At 38.2% G+C, this 17,378-nt stretch overlaps 1 protein-coding gene across 5 annotated transcripts in view; it reads right to left on the minus strand.

Moving 5' to 3' along the window:
* The window catches only part of TRPM1 (transient receptor potential cation channel subfamily M member 1), a 155,786-nt gene that overhangs the window by 16,799 nt on the left and 121,609 nt on the right, over positions 1-17,378 (minus strand). For 4 of the 5 annotated variants that reach the window (XM_075160239.1, XM_075160237.1, XM_075160236.1 and 1 more), the window contains 11 exons: positions 16,446-16,546; positions 14,090-14,263; positions 12,913-13,047; positions 11,922-11,972; positions 10,212-10,352; positions 8,925-8,954; positions 6,178-6,467; positions 5,427-5,655; positions 3,801-3,923; positions 3,333-3,464; positions 1,187-1,315 (listed from right to left, as the gene is read on the minus strand). In XM_075160239.1, the coding sequence (XP_075016340.1) occupies positions 1,187-1,315; positions 3,333-3,464; positions 3,801-3,923; positions 5,427-5,655; positions 6,178-6,467; positions 8,925-8,954; positions 10,212-10,352; positions 11,922-11,972; positions 12,913-13,047; positions 14,090-14,263; positions 16,446-16,546 (1,535 nt within the window). The remainder of the gene's footprint in view (positions 1-1,186; positions 1,316-3,332; positions 3,465-3,800; positions 3,924-5,426; positions 5,656-6,177; positions 6,468-8,924; positions 8,955-10,211; positions 10,353-11,921; positions 11,973-12,912; positions 13,048-14,089; positions 14,264-16,445; positions 16,547-17,378) is intronic. The other variant, XM_075160238.1, reaches the window with a different exon arrangement.

A 17,378-nucleotide genomic window follows, 5' to 3' on the forward strand; every position in this document is an offset into this window, starting at 1 on the left:
TCTGAGACCCCCTCCACTGCCAGCAAAATTTGTCTCAAGCAGCAATATTTTTAGTTACTAGCAGGCAAAATTTCCTTTTCATAGAAACATAGAATGGGTTGTGTTCAAAGGGACCTATGAAGATCATCTAGTCCAAGAGCCCTGCCATGGTAGAGACATCTTTCACTAGATCGGGTTGCTCAAAGCCCTGCTGAACCTGACCTTGAATACTTCCAGGGATAGGGCATCCAAAACTTCTCTGGACAACCTGTTCCAGTGTCTCACCACCCTCATCATAAAAAATTTCTTCCTTTTGTCGAATCGAAACCTACCTTCTTTCAGTTTAAAATGCTTGCCCCTTGTCCTGTCACTACAGGTCTTGGTAGAAAGTCTCTCTCTGTCTTTCTTATAAGCCCCCTTTACATATTGAAAGGCTGCAATAAGGTGTCCCCTAAGCCTTCTCTTCTCCAGGCTGAACAACCCCAACTCTCTCAGCCTTTCTTCATAGCAGAGCTGTTTCCAGCTCTCTGATAATTTTCGTGGCTCTCCTCTGGACCCCCTTTTCGTCTTTGTTTCTATTTTGGCTTTAGTAAGCCTTTTTTTGTTACAGGTTTTAATCCATAACATTTAAACCAGGAGATCTGGCTTACTGACTTGGCATCCATATTTATCTCCAAATTAGTATGAAATATGAGAATTGTGAATCAGAGAAGGATAGGCTAAGTGCAAACCACACTACAGCATGTGAATACAGTAGAAGTTTTTATGCTATCTTCCTCATACAAAAAGTAAGGAGATCAGTCAGATAGTATTCCTGGCTAATTCCCCAAAACACCTCTCTGCCTGCAGTTCTCATCAAGGACTGCATCAGTAGTAAAAACACAGTACCTACTGAGATTTCCTTCATGGGTTATGGCCCTGCCCTTACTTGGAAATACACGTAAGAGAATGACATAATTCATTTTGACTACTGACCTCAGGGCATTTTTGCCTGACCTTTTTGCCCAATAAGAGAAGGTTTTAATGTGTGGGAAAGGGTTATAAATGAAACTCTCTCCAGTGATGGGCATTTTGGGACTCTGAGAATATGAGAATCTTCTTTCTCATGTATGGCTTCTCAACCCTCTGCACAAGTCCATGCCATTATTACCTCTAAGAGCCAGCTTCATTTTAAGGATTATGAGCTGTTGGTATGATCAGACTTTACCTCTCTTACTTTCTCTAAAGCCAACGTCACAATGTAGGAGATGACAATCCATTCCTGGACTGATGGCCACCGTTCCATCCGCACCAAGATGATATAATTAAATAGCATCAAGTAACCGAGGTATGATATCTACAAAAAAAAAAAAAATTCTTTATGGACTTTAGATGATGGATCCCAGGATCCTTCCACAGTTAGGCAGTATTCAATTACTTGAGATGACTTCCACACACAAAAAAAATCAGTCTCCACTAATTTCCATTGGGAAGTTTTGGACTATTAGTGTAAGTCAATAGAGCTATCACTCAGTTTTCCATTTACTGGTATAAATGTCTAACTGGTGATGCTGGCGTCTCCATGCCTCACAGCAGTCTTTGGTGATCAGCCAAACTAAAAACTTCAGAGATCTTAGAAGTCCGGAGTTAAGAAACCAAAAAGGATTCAATGGCTTTGCAGAAAAAAAAAAAGGCGAAACAAAGCAGTAATAAACCAAAAGATTTTTCCAGGAAGAAAATGCAGTTTTCTAAAGAATGAGATATTCAGTGTGAAATGTTTACCCACCATCTCAAAACAGACCTAAAGCAGAATGGGGGCTGTAAGCAGCACTTGCCTGGAGGGGTAGGGGAAATAAAGAGCCACACAGGCCACTTGCTTTTCTCCACCCGGTAATAATGGGATTGAGACCATCTAGGCAGAATATACTCTTTATGTGAAGCCAGAGGCATACAGACCTCATATATCAGTCCCTACAACACCTCTTCCTATACTTGTTACTTAAACCCATCTGTATGAACAGTAGGTTTGCAGATATTTTGGTTACTTTAAGTAGCCCTCAGTCTCAGGAGCAAGTTTCTTGCTGAAGCCTAATTCAGTAAGAGCACAGAAGGCTGCATCACCATGTCAGAGAAGAAACACCAAACAGAAGGCAGTAAAATCCTCTTAGCTGAGGAGCCTGCATAATGCATGAAAGCATAGCCTGCCCTAATTGTGACATTCATATGAACATGTATGAACACATACATTGAGGCTGTGCTTGAAAGATTCAGGTGTTGAAGAACCCTACTTGCACAAGAAAAAATACATTCTTCTCTGAAGAAAGCAGGCCTGCTGCAATGCCCTTCTTATAGCTGCCATGCACACTGGCAGAGGCCATGGGCCTCCAGCAGCTGAAGGAATGACAGATGCTGTGGAACATATGTCCAGGCGGCTGAATTATTTCATTTGTTGAAAGAAGCAAAACAACAATTCCAAAGCACTCTAAAGCAGGTCCTTTGTGCCCGGGGCTTTTTCAATCTACTAAAATGTAATTTCTTTACACTGTGAAACCATGTTGAATACTTTTCTTTGAAATTAAATAGGAATTTTGCTTTTAAATTATTAATACAGGCAGCAGAAAGGGATCACTATAGTGTTTTGTGATTATGATGTGCTAAAACTAAAAACCTACATAATATTATGACATTCTAGGTATCGGAAGTCCTAACTTTGAATAAAAAAGAAACCAGTATCCTTTTTACAGGGCACACACAAAATTTATGAGCAGTAGCATGAATACTTTTTCTGTTTTATTAAAACAGAATTTAGCACCAGATAATTCTCTATGCGCTAAAGAGAAAATCAGATGCTTGTCAAAAATAAATCTTTTTGTTTAGATTGGTTTTAATTATTTAAATAAGAGGAAAGTACCTGTTAAGTCTTAGCAGACTGGGATCTGTGCTTCCATCTAGGTTGCACTCAACTGAGCCTAGCTGTCAACAGAGCAAATGGCAAGCACTGATACTGTGGCATTACTTCTTGGGTCCTAAAGTGTATTTCAACGCAGAACAGGAATCAGATGCTTTGGAAAGCGAAAGGATCCACCTTGTTTGGATTGAGTGACTGGGCTGTGGAGCTTGCACTGAGTTTGGCATATGATTAGCCAGACAGGGCCTCCTTCAAAGTGTGTAGGAGCTTTAAAGGCTGACAGCATAAGCTTCAGTTATTCATTCTGTTTCATTGTCTATGCATTTTTCTCTGAATAAAGGGAGTTGCTTTACTCATCAGTACTATTTATTTATTTATTACTTGGTTATTATTTTTACATTGGAATCCTTTAAGTTTCACAGGTGTGAGAAAAACGATCACTATCAGTTTAATTATCATGACTTACTGTGTAGAACCAAAATTTGACAATAGGTGCATTATAGAATTCATAGATCTTTGTTCCAATTGGAAGGCTTTTTTGTTTTTTATTTCCATTCTCTTCATCTCCTTTTCGGGAGCCTGTATCCACATTTGCATCCTGGAGGATGAAAGTTGTCAGTTTTCATCAATACACAATAGTAAAAATAGTAGCTTTTCCTCAACTACAGTCCCAGCCAACTGTTAACTACACAATGCTTCCTCTAAGCAACAGACCTCTTTTTAAAAATACAAAAATACCTATTCCATAAATCTGTGCAGTAATAATTTACATGCCCTGAGAATCCAGCCTATACACTCCCCAAACTCTTCACTGATTTTTATCCCACAGAGGCAGTTGAGATTTTAACCTGAGAGACCTATAGCATAATCAGAGAAGTTAGAAAACTGAGCACTCTTGAGATATTAGAACTTCCTAATAATCTCCATTACTGACCACATTTTCCTCCTCCTTTTCTCTGCCTTCCTCATTTTCTCTTGACGTCTGGTAAGAATAATCATCGTAACTCCGAAACTCTAGGAAAAGGATGGTGGGAGGGAAGAGAATCCCCATTATAACCTGTACAACAAGAAAGAATTCAACTCAGATGACAATATTTGTTTACATTAGTAGATTTCATAACAAGGCGAATCCCGTAAACAATATTTTCTTTTGTATGGTATTCAAGATACTCTGCTACCCTCAAACCTACAAAAATGAGTAACTAGTACTTATGAAGCATTGACAATAAGATCTTGTATGGGAAGATGGCACCCTGGAAGGCTTCCTATCTCCACGAATACACTGCAATTAAGAAATTGTGCTCCAGAACTAGAGTTGTGCAGAGAAATTCCATGGAATGGACACAGTGGCAGTTGGGAGAGGGCTTCAGGTTTGTAACTGGAGTTTATAGTTACTTTAGTCACCTACTATACTTAGTTTTAATAGTTAAAAAACTTGTGAAAGGTAAAAGAAGCTTTGAAGATAGCACTGGGAGAGTTCTTTTACTATAGGAGATTGCTGAGCTACAGAAACACAAGCATGAGTTGCCAAAGTACGGAAAAGGAGCAAAGAGAAGAATGCAGGTAATGAAACTAGAACATTAGCAGGTTGATTAATCCTTTGGAGAAAAGAAAGGAAATCAATAAACAGATTTAGAAAGCACCATGACGCAATCTGAAAGGCAGGACACTTGCCTGAAGATTTTAAACAGGTTTAAGAGGGAGACACGGGAAAGTGGAAATAAATTGAGAATGACAGAGAGGGTGCAATGTGTATGTCAGGAAGCTTGGGAGTATGACCTGTGAAGACAGGCATGGCACTTTGTCAGTAATGGGGGATTTAAAGAAATAAGGAGATGAGACTGAAGGTGGCACCATCACGATGGGCCTCCATATGGGTGACATAACTGCATAATATAACAAAGATAGGATTATATTCACATGAAAACACACACAACTCTGCTTCCTTAACATTGGCTCACTGATGTTTCTCTTCACATTACTCCTCACATTACTCATTTTTTTGTAAATCCAACAATTGGGAAATATAAAAATCAGTAAGAGAGACCATATCATCAAATCACAGAAGAGGGAAATAAAAATCACATAGTTTCACACAATGCAATTGCACAGATTTCACTCTTTTCAACACCGAGTCTCAACTCTGTGTCTTCTGGTACAATATTAAGCAATGTGAGAAGCATGTGTCCATGTCTGGTTCATTTTCTCTCTATTCCCATTGCGTGGACCCCTAATGGAGATCTTTTTGCTTGTATCCAACTAATTTTTAATCAAAGGTGTATGTTTTCAATGAACAGATCTCATCATTCATTGAAAGCCACAACTTCACTCTCAGATTCCAGTCATGCTAAGCCTTTTATGGATTTATATTTTCCTTTGTTATGAGGTAATGTTCCTTAGATATCCTGAATTTGGAAACCAAAAAAATTAGCTTTAAAACAGGTATGTTCTTAAAACATCTATAATTAGTAAGCCAATTTGTTCTATTCATACACTATGTATAATGTAGTGTTACATGCAACAAACTACATCTTTGAAAACAACTGCAGAACAGAAATACCTTAAGGCCTGGGTTTTTCCGCATGCGTAGTCGCCCCATCCACATATCTGTCAAGAGCATCTGGCTGCATGTGTGAGCAATGAAGTCCCTATGTTTAGCTGCCACAGCCAATTTCAGGCAGGTAGAATTACTCCAGTTTTTCAGTTCGTAGGTCAGTAGTTTCATGGCAATCTGCTCATCATGTTTATAGGACTGATCCAAGAGTTCAACAGCCAGCTGGCCAAAATCTCTGGAAAATACAAGATAGAGTGAAGTTTGATTTAGAAATCAATGACACCCTCCCACCCCTCGTTCACAGAGGGTCATGCTTTTCCACACATATGTACAATGACAAGAACAACTGAGTCTCAAGCTTGATTCAGGACAGTCTACAGAAGTTCCAAACAGATTTTTAGCGACCAGAGAGAATTAGCTTAGACCAATAACATCTTAAGGCCAGTTTAGATATATCATCAGATACCCCTTAATTTATGCAAGCAAATCCTGAAAATAACTTTGTGAAATAAAACTAGCTGGTTTTACAGAGAGAGAAGCTGAAGAAAGAATGTGTTCTGTCAGAAAAAATGTAAGTCTTCCCCTTGCTAGTGTTGCCTTCAGATTCTGAGACCACATTTTGGCTTGTTTACTGTTGATAAATCGGCTCCAAATGGCATTCTGTGAACCTACATTCTAGAAATCACTTGTACTTTTACTAAAAGTAAAGCTTCTCAGCAGGTCAAGTAGACATAAATTCTGCCCTGTGTCTACTAACTTTGAGTTGTTGTCCAGATCCTGAGAGATGTCGTCCACCAGCTCACTCTCAGAAGACTCATGGGCCATAGACTTGTACAGTTTACAGGCCACAAGTGCCTTGGCCATGGTTTCCTCCCCTCGCTGCCAAAGGAAGAGTGCCATCTTTTGCCGTTTCATCAGCACGGCCCATACCATGAGTTCATGAAATGGATACTGAAAGCGGCTGACTTCTGGGTCATCCACATCAATATCGATCTCTTCCTCCTTTTTCTTCTTCTTCTTCTTCCCTTTGGTGGGAGGCTCATCATCCTGGGAAGAAAAGAAGCAAAAATGTTCCCATCAATTTTTAACAGCTTACGTGACAATGGCAGCGTGGGCAGAACAAGTATTGAAAGGACATATTAATAGTTAAAGTTTTTGCTGTTTGCTACAACGAATGTCAATAGCGATAAAACTATGAAGAACGTGTGACAGAGCAGGCAGTGGGCTAGCACACACAGTTTAATATTTTATTCAGAGAACCATATCTTGCATACTTAATTACAAGTCACCCATCTTGGATAAGTACAGTAGAACCCTATTGTACTGAAGGCATCACTTTACACTGCATTGTAAGTAGATCTCTACCGCATGTGTAATTGCACAAGTTGATTTGCAATGAATTAATATTTAATGAATTCCACTGCAGTGTCAATGGAGCTTTATCAAACCTGAATTCACTATGAATAGGTCCCACTGTAATTTCTGATTTGATAGTTCTGCATTTATTCCTGAAGAACAGTGCTGCATATCTTACAGATATCAAAGCAGTTTTCAGACTGACATGCAGGTGGAGAGAGTGGTAACATGCAAATGGAAAAGACAGGCAGATAGCGTCCTTAAGAACAGCAAGATACTAAAGGGAGTCTTCACCTTTGAATAAGCAATCTCCTCTTATGTATGCAGTGCAAACGGAAGGTATAAGTATCCCATTTCTTAAAGGGATAGGGAGGATAGGCCATTACTACAGGAACCAACATGGAAGTAACTGAAGGGAAGTACTGACAATGAAGCAGGATCCTGAAGGGAGAAAAGCCATGATTGGGAAAATTAGGGTTTAAATAATGTAGGAAGAACATTGCATATATAGATGTAGGCAGAGCTCATCATCACTGTAGACCTTGATTCCAACCTCAGAAGTGAATTGCAAGTTAAAGCAATTACCATTCTACAAAATTAGTTCCTGTTAAGCAAGCTCAGCATAATGCACTATTTTTTGACAAGATATGAACTTAAATCCAAATTCAGGGTTCAGCCTCACACCATAGGTTTCCAAACACGACTCTTCAGCTCAACAATTAAGTATGCATTTCTCTTCCAGTAGTTTTAAGAACTGCAAGCGGTGACCTCTGTCTTTTATGGAAAATTCAGGGGTCATTAATTGCATGCACATGAAGAAAGTGTTGAGCATCTCTGAAGCACAGGACATAAAATCTCAAATGGAGGACCAAAAATTAGGCTGTCCCCACACTAGGAAAATCAAATCAAAACAAAACCCTGGGTAAGAAAGACAAAGTGCTAAGGAGTCTAAACTTCCTGGTTTAGAGCTGCTAACACTGGAAATGAAAAAAACTCAAACGCTTGGAGTCGCATCAATTTACTGACCACTTCAGCAAAAGAAATGTTCATTTTTCTTTTCACCTTTTCTTTCTCTTGGAAGAAGGGAGTGGGCTACACCCACTGTCAAGTGGAGAGAACACGTCAGTGTGTGCCACATAAAACATTTCTCACTGAAAGAAATAGGAAAATCAAAATGTGCTTTTGGAGAAGCACTAAGCAACCTACATGTGATCAACACTGATTAAAAAGGGCTGCACCTCTGAGGGGCTGAGCTTCTGGCCTTGAGCCACTAGAAAACAGGAAGCTGATCAGAGGTATTAAACATAACCTGGACTTTCTCTGCAGAGAAGAAAGCTGCTTATCTGTTTGGGGAAATACAGGCTTTTGTGTGTGGGTATCATTCACATCAAATGTAACACAAGCAACATGTACATATACTGTGTTCGAATACTATCACAGCGTTAATAAAAGCATACTTAATAGAGAAATGTACCTAGCCTCTTTGTGTAAATGCTTACTGGTGTACATTAATACTTTTTTCAGAAACAAAAGCAACTACCTCCAAAACAGAGTGAGTTTTTAGGCATCATCCCAGACTTGATTCTGATCAATTCAAAATTTCTGCAGACACACAAGTAATTGAGGCAGGGGTTGGACCCAAAATTCTGGATCAGCTTCATCATTTACAAAGCATGGTGCCATCATGGTAGCAAGGATGTTTTATCGTGGCGGACAGCATCTAACATGTCAGACCACCTTGTTTTTTCACTCCAGTTAAATGTTCTCTCTATGTTAAAACCTTGTTACTTCATGGTTAAAGGGGATTTGAGCAGAAGGAGCACTGCTGGATCACATTCTCTTTTCAATATCATCGATGATCACATCTGAATGATTAAATCTACAGTATGTTCCAACATGGAATGTGTTATTACATAACAGTGCTAAAAAATGCCTGAAGACTATTGAGCAAAGCTTTAAGCAGCTCTCAAGACCCTACCCAATAAAAAAATGTCAGAAGTATTTCATAGGCTGTTTGCGAACTGGAAGATCCTGTCTAGTTGAAATTTACTTTAAGCCACAGTAATAGTGAAAAAGCTAAGAGCAAGAGTAGAACTGTACCAAGAAATACTCTTATAAAAACAGTATTTTACAATAAATCCAACTTACCTCCATCCCTAGTAGTTTAAGAGCTTTTGGCTGAATATTAAAAATAGAAAAGAAAATCAGTTAGATGGGAGGGAAAATTCAAAGACCAAACAATATCAAGGAGAAACACATTTTCATTTACAAATGTACGGTATTTATTATTAAACTTACTATTCTAAATAATTGTACCAATAATGGTACAATTAATTAATTTCCCTCGTAATTGTATTTGCAGGAAGGCAATGGGTTAGAAAATATTTTCCATCCTGCACTCAAGTGAAATATTTTGATTCAGATGGAAGAGTTAAATGAATCACTCGATAATACACTTTGAGAATTCAAATCACCACATGGTCACAGAAGCTCAAAAAAATAGTGCTTCTAAGCATATGCAGGGTGAAGATACCCATAGGAAACAGTAATAAAATATAATAGCTCTTCAAACCTCTCTCAATTTCCCATTAAAAAATCCCTCTGTTCTATTGTGAAATCTCTGTTTTACATTTTATGTAAAAGGTTTATTTGTTTGTTCCATCAGATAGTACTACACTATGTATGTACTATATGTTGGCTACAGAATACTTGGGCTTTGAGTGGCCTTCTGACCATTTGTGGGGCTAGTTTCCTAATGTGTTTCCTAGTGTGGGGCTTTCTGTAATTAGGTTAGGAAGCTTCACTTGACCTGAACCAAACAAATAAATAAGCTAATGAAGAAAATTATCCTATTTGCTTAGAATAGACTTTTTAACAAAGCAAGGGCCATGCTTGATATTCTCAGGACTGGTACATGACTATGAAATGCTTTACTGAGATTGCGGTGGCTTCCGTAGGATAAGATTTATGCTCAGAGTACATCTTTACAGGACTTACTGTAACAGGTTCATAGCTCTTCTGTGTTCAGACTAAACTCTCTGCCTTACCCAAGTTAATGCTACTTTTGGCTATAATTACTTGATCAATAGGCCTGGCTTGACCAATACAGTTTACAGTTATAAGAGAGCTACAGCTTCGAGTAGAAATAAGTAACTATGCAAAAATCACAGTTAGAAATGCTTGGATTGTAAAATACTGGAATAGGAGGAAATTCACCTCCAGATCAATGTATTTACCACCTTTTGGGTCCTCCCATCCTTTAGCATAGGTGTTTTACAGGTTCCTTATATAACTTCACTACTAGAGTTTCAACTTCGGTCTTCCAGCATTTCTTTAGAATTTAACATGTAGTGTTTCACAAAGACAAAGGAACAGAGTATTACTTATTTTTTACCATCAGCACGATGGCCACATCCAGAATGAACTCATTCTTACCCTCTTTGGTCCAAATAAATTATTATAAAGAGTCCGAAAACTTTTTCGAGTATAGTTGCAGCGATAAGCTCCACCCATGAGATATTCAAGCACAAGACCAATATCTATTAGGCTGATATGATAATCTGGTGGAAGATTTCCCTACCAAAAAATAATAAAAAAAAACCAAACAAAATAAGGACTTAGGATAAGAAAACATAACACATATTAAATTGCCTGGCTAGACATACCACGTCATGTTTAAATTGGCACACAGGTATTATTTACAGCCACACTGGTTTCAGTCTCTGAATATTTGTACAAAATTAATGATAACTGATTCACATAATGAAAATTTTTTGGGGCCAGATTTTTTCTGTTTTGTTGTTGGCAGTATTTATAGTTGAGGATGAATTTTCACTTGATTTACTCACACAATATGGCAGTGTCCATACAAGCCTGAGTTGTTTGCAAGGGTTATATTGATGAAATTAAATAACTTTGTACTGATTATCATTAATCCAGTATAAAAGCATGACTTAATTTCACGTTGACTATCAGGCATACTTTACATTTTATGGAAACTTATATTGCATCATAATATTATCTACAGAGTTAAGACTACAATGCAGAACATGATTTAGATTAATGGGCAGCCCAGAATCAAAGAAAAAGGCAAACTATAATTTCCAATGTTACACTTGAAAACTGAATAGCGGTATTGACTCTGCTAGAATCATGAGCTGACAGCTGTGCTTCATTGTTCAAGACACATTCTATAACAATAACTGATTCTACAGCACCACTGAGCAGTTGCTATGATGAAACAACTATATCCTAAGCAAACACATCACCTCCATGTTAACCCAAACGAATCCCCAAGACTGCCGCTGAATGAGTGAGCTATGAAAATGCAATGAAAAGGAGAGACAGACAGAAAGCAGAATGCAGAAGAGCATTAGTAACACTCAAAAAGACAAACACTGAATGAGAAAAGCGTTAAACTATGAAGCAGATCAATATGAATTATACATTAACCCAGTACTGCCTAATTCCCACATCTAAACCTCCCGGAAATAAATGGGAGTTTTCCTTGCGAAAAGGAATACAGGCTATTTCATGTAGCTGAATTTTACTGAATAAAAGCTCCAAAGCCTCAAAGAGAGCAAATACAACCACAAATCTTACAATAACCCTATTCACATATAATGAACAAATTTACATGTAATGGAAACAAATGAGTAACAAATTTAGGACTTCTAGCACTAAGAAACAGAACATATTTTCTCCCAGGTAAAAGTAGGATTGATGGGAGAAAAGTAACTAAAAAACACACAAGGAAACAAACAAAAGGAAACAAATTTTGTGCTCTTGAGTGGGGCTTCCAGTTAACCTAGCAGGCCTTTCCTTCCACTCCTTCTTTGTAATACTGCATTGGGAGCTTCTTGTAGAGAAAAAACAGTATCAACCTAAATCTCAAATGATACATTACACTACTAGGAGCTTAACTTTCCTCTCCTTAGTTTTTATATTACTAGCAGTACAGTATAGCCATACCTGATTTAGACTGGCATCACTGTTTGTCATAGGAAGTAATTTAACTTTCCTTTTCTTAACAGCTACCATCTAATTTCAAATGTCTGCTTTCCCTCATGCTGTACTTGCTTTTACTATTGACTCACATGGTTAATGTAATCATGCAAATGTAATGCTGCTGTTAGTTAAGCTTACCTTTTTCACATCTCTGACTAGCAAATGCAGCGTATTTGGTGGACCCAATCTCTGAAACAAAAATAATTCACGGTCCATTAGAGCTTCAATTCTTCAGATTTTTTGCAAACACAAATGTAATTAATGATCTGGCACTGTAAGCAGAACTTTAGGCAACCACGTGCCATCACACTCTGAAGGGGTGAAAAGAAGGAACTGGGCTACAATGACAAACACATTTCTATCAAGAGCTGTGTAACCCCTTTCTTATAATCCTTTATGTGGTGATTCAAGTCACAGCAGTTTGTGGTATTATCTGAACTTGTACTTGCTGCAGGAGCCATAAAGGGACTGGAGGATCAGACTGAGGTTATATGTTGTATGAATGCTGCCCTAGACTACTTGCCACTTAACTAATGGGAAAAAAAAGTCTAGAAATAGTTATGTTCCTGATGAATTTGCTGTGGGTTGGGCCAGGGAGAATTTGAATAAAAAAAGCATGATGTTCTGTGGTTTTGGGAAAAACATTTTGCTTTGCTGGGCCACAAGGAAAAATGATACTGACTTCTGCAATGTGATAAGAGTAAAAGTTGCTGTGTAAGTACTTTGCCAAATTTACAGGCTTATTTCAGTAATATTAAACTATACATACATGAAAAGTAATTGAGGTTAAAAGTAAATGACCACTACTGGCTGGTATTAAATTTTTACTATCTACTTTAGTTCTGTAAGTGTTCTGAACGTGCATTTTAAATACATCACTATATTTACATAACAAACTGCAATAGCTTCTGAAAGCTGCTGTAGGCTTATTAATTAGGAATGTGTATAAGGAGGGAAACAACAGGACACCATATGTAGTAGCAATGGCTCCCTTTACCGCTGTTCAACATCTGTGTATTGTCAGGGCTCAGAGCTTTTTGGAAAAACAAGCATGTCTCAGAAGGAGACATGGATGCCCCTGTTAAATACGAAGATATCACAGGGCATTTTATTATTTCTGCTCACTCACGGTGTTGTAAAGTTCTTCCAGTCGAGGAATAGTGAGGAAGTGCTGCATGTTCACTCCATTCTCAATAAGTAGTTTCACAAAGTCCACTCGATCCAGAACCAGTGCATCCAGCATAGCCTGCTCCAGGGAATTCACCTGAATTGCAGCATGGAGAATGTGAGACTACATGAGCACAGAAGAGTTGGTTGGCCAACAACCACATACATTTTCATTACTTAGGATTTTCCCAAGTTCCCAAATATGTTGATTAATCTGTAAGTGAAAAGGAATTTAGAAAATGACATTTTACCCATGTGCAAGTCGATACAGATGGTAGAGTTTTCCCATGAGGTCTTGGGCGAGAGAAGAGCAGTAAAAGAAACCTTTAGCAATACAACTGTAGCTTTCAATCATTTTGTTTAGTATTTTTAACTAAACCAGGCATACCACACTTGACACATTGTGTGAAAAAGAGATTTACTGGCTCAACATGATAGGAACAAGTTAAAATTTAAGGAAAACGCACCGTATATGTTTAAGAAGACGCTGACATAATTTACCCTGATAACTCGCATATGTATCATCCACTCAAACTGTTGCCTCACAGAGGCAAAAAGACTCAAATCATTTGGGAAGAAGCACTTCCTCTTCCTTCACCAACTTAGCTTTGCATTTGGAAAATGTTGGTCAGGAAGCCTAATGGATCTTCTCTTAACACGGTCTAAGGGGTTAGAACTCAGCAGGAGAGGGGAAAACCTCTTTAGCAGCAATCCCCTTGACACATGAACTTTAATCCAGACAACAGAACCATCTAACCTATTGCACCTGGAAAATGAAGCACTTGGAAATGGAGATGTTTAACCTGTCCTCACTGGATAAATAACATGTACAAGGAAGGATGATGATGTTCACTGGTGTTCTTATTTCCTTCTGACAAGTGCAGGGAAGAAGATGCAGCAGATAAGCACTGACTTATACTGTTGTATTATGGCTGCATGTGATGCATGTGGGATGAGAGAGGGATTTCTGGCTCAAAGACTGAACAGCATCCCTGCAAAATCTACTGCTGATCTTACGAGAATGTGCACATGAGCATTCTATAGAATGAAAATGTGTATTTTCCTTCTCTCTTTGTCCCCCAGGATGAAAAAAAAGAAAGAATTCTTCAACAGTTTTAATACAAATACTTTCAGCTCACCCAGTTCAGGAGTTCAAGCTTTCTTGGGTCTGTTTCTTCTTCTGGCTCTTCTTTTCCTTTTCCTCCCTTTTTCTTCCCTTTTCCTTTCCCTCTGGCTGCTTTAGTCTGAGCTGCTGGAGATTTCTTTTCCTTCTCAGGAGCTGTACCATCAGGGGCTGTAAGGCTCCCTAAAGGCTGTATTTAATAATGCATTAGAAGTATTAGAAATCTAATTGATCGTACAGTGACTATTTCATCAAATACACTCCTATTGAACTCACTCCCCAGTCACCACTTCTCACATGCAGTCAACTAAAAACGGCAATTCCCTTAAGTATAAGGACCTTTTTGTATAGCCACAGCTTTATACTTTTTTTAAAGCTGTTATGTATAATGTAGTCAATAACACCGAAAGTCAAAGTAGTGAAATAGGTAGACTGTAGAGGATTTCTCTTGCAAAATAAAATCAGTGTGAGAGGACTGGGAAGAAACACTACTCAATTTTGTGACATTTAAGTTTCTTTGCTCTCAGTGAAAGCAATAGTTGTCAGAATAAATAGCAACAAGCAGGATAAGGAGTTGGACAGAAAGAACTTAACAAGAATGTTGCATGATGCCAGATAACATCCATACTGTGGAAGCAGAAAGGAGAGGAAAGAGAGCCACTAACTGGTTCTGCAGACAATATTTCTGTTTATACGTCTTCAGACACATTTACTCTTTGCAACGTCCTTCCCCTTTCCAACCTATCTACCCAAGACAGGCACGCACAGATGCAAATAACTTGACACTACTTGTCTGTGATTTGGAGGCTTAACTTGCTCCAGCTAATGCTTAGGTTATATAACCTCCACAAACATGTAAACTGGATTACAACTATCCGTGCTCTGCACAGAGAACTATAGAACCAAGCCTTCAACAAGGCCTGTTTTCTGTCATTTTGTTCATCTTAAAATCTTCTCTGCCTAGCTACCATGAATCCATTCGTAAGCCTGGACAAAACTGCAACTGCCAACTTGCAGCACAGGCTCGTCTGAAAACAATCTTTATGAATCTGAAACGACAGTGAATCACAGTTGGCTGATACTGTTTCCGCAAATTGTTGCAGAGTATGAGTACGAAATAGGCCAAAGCAATAACTGGCTTCAGTTGCTAGGTAGTACCTCTGAATCTAACCACAGTAATATGGAGATTGGAACATTCTGACCAAGCAAATGTTTTATAATAATAGTACTTCGTCATCTTTAGGATGATTAGATCCTCTCTGTATAAGCATTTTAATGAACCTTCAAAATCGGAAACATCACATTACTATAAGTGAAGGAATAAAACAGCATACACAGCAACATTTGTTTAAATGTAATTATACGGGCTTCCAAATGAAATAAATCTCACCATTATGTATAGCGTGCACATGAATAGTATTCGAGTGTCATTTTATTGCATAGTTTCAGGAAAGACAACTAATGACAAAAAAAAAATTCTTGCACTTCATTCTTACTGCCTCTTTTAGGCTGGTCTCCTCATGACACTTTATAGTAATTCAACACCAGCTGGTTCACACATTAAAGCAAAAAGCATCAATACAGTGAGACATGAAAGTGGCTTAAACAGAGGATTTTAGTTACAGAGATGAACAAAGGCACTGCAGTGTTTCACCATTGACTTCAACTAGTGCAGCATCAAACTCCGATAATTTGAGAAAGAAAATCCTATTTCAGGACCTAAAGCTTTACTGAAGATCTGCTTCTTAGTTCATTTGGCACAGCTCTGCCTGCCAGAGGCCTGTTTTCTGCAATGGTTTCTTCTGGTCATCAGGATTTTGCTCCATTAATCCAAATAGAGATTTTCACAGCTGTTAATGAAGTGAGTAACACAATTCCTTCTAAACAGCTCCGTGCATTTCCTTGCCGCATACTTTAATAGCTAGCTGGAGACCTTGGCAACTGCTAGCACATGTCATTGACACAGAAAATCAGAAGTCTAGGCAACGCTAGTGCATCACACAACTTCACTGGGGGTGACCAGGACTGCTATTGTCCAGCTGTATGTAAGGCCACAGATTGTTTCCATTAAATGCCTTTTTTTTTTTTTTTGCTTTCAAATCGCACAAGGAATCTTAAATAAGGTTATTTTTCTGCTTGTCATGAAATTGCTTTTCTTTCTTTCACAGAGTTTAAATTATTGCTAAATATTTGCAAATGGCAGTATAAAGAAATTTCAAAACAAATAGGTGATTCTTGAGATATCCTACATCAGTTCGGCATAAGACAGAATTCAATACTGTTTCTCCTGCGAACAAAATTCAAGGTGTGAATATTCCACCACTTACTTCAAATTGTTAACAAACAATATGACTAGGAAAACTTTGTCTTACTGGCCAGTGGTGTCCAAAGACAAAGATTTGGCTGCGTGCAATGTCTACACGATTCCAGGCCAAAGCCAAGCTGAGCTGGTCTGGAGCAGATGCATTGGTACCTAAAGAGAAACACACAGATGTTTAGTATTTCATGCATGATGAAACAAGATTGGACAACCTTCTGTAATTCACTTCTCCAAGAACTAGAGAACAGCAAACCTGACTTCATATCATACTACCATTAGAATAATTCTACCACAAAGTAGTGGATTCATCAAATCAATCTATAGCATCTTCCATTTAACCCCATAATCCTAATTTCAAAAGGATTAACCAGATTCTCTCCCTTTTTTCTTTAAAGCGCCCAGATTGACTTTATATTCTGATGCTAAAGATAGACATTTAACTTTCTAAAAGACTCCTCCTCTCAGCTCCTCTGGCTGATGCTGTAGATGTGAGTTTACTAATTCCTCTCTTTATTTCTTAGCTTTGGGGACTCCAGTGATCCCTTATTGAGCCCATACAACTACTATATACTTACAGACAGAAAACAATTGTTTCAGCAAACATAACAAACTCCAAAATAGATATAGAACTGATCCTAAGTTTTGCCCTAAGGCTTAAAGAGCGCAATCTGAGATCTGGAAAAATGCAGATAGTCTTTTAATCTTCCCACCTTTTTTTCTAACTTTAACATTAATATATGCCAGAACTGCAATAAAATGTGTTGAAATATCAGTATTATAGTTGTTGCGGCATTCCCAGGCTTTCAGGTGAGGAAAGCCACACAAAACTTTCAATCTAGATTTTATGCTTCAAGCTAATCTGAACCTTAAGACAAACATGTTTAGGTTATTTGTTAGAATCCAAGCGAATAAATCAAAAACTTAAACATCAAGAGTGAACCTCAGACAGTGTATAGGACTGCCTCTTCTTGGGATCAATTTGTGC

This window comes from Calonectris borealis, chromosome 11 (genome assembly GCF_964195595.1).
Source record: "Calonectris borealis chromosome 11, bCalBor7.hap1.2, whole genome shotgun sequence".
Taxonomy (NCBI): Eukaryota; Metazoa; Chordata; class Aves; order Procellariiformes; family Procellariidae; genus Calonectris; species Calonectris borealis.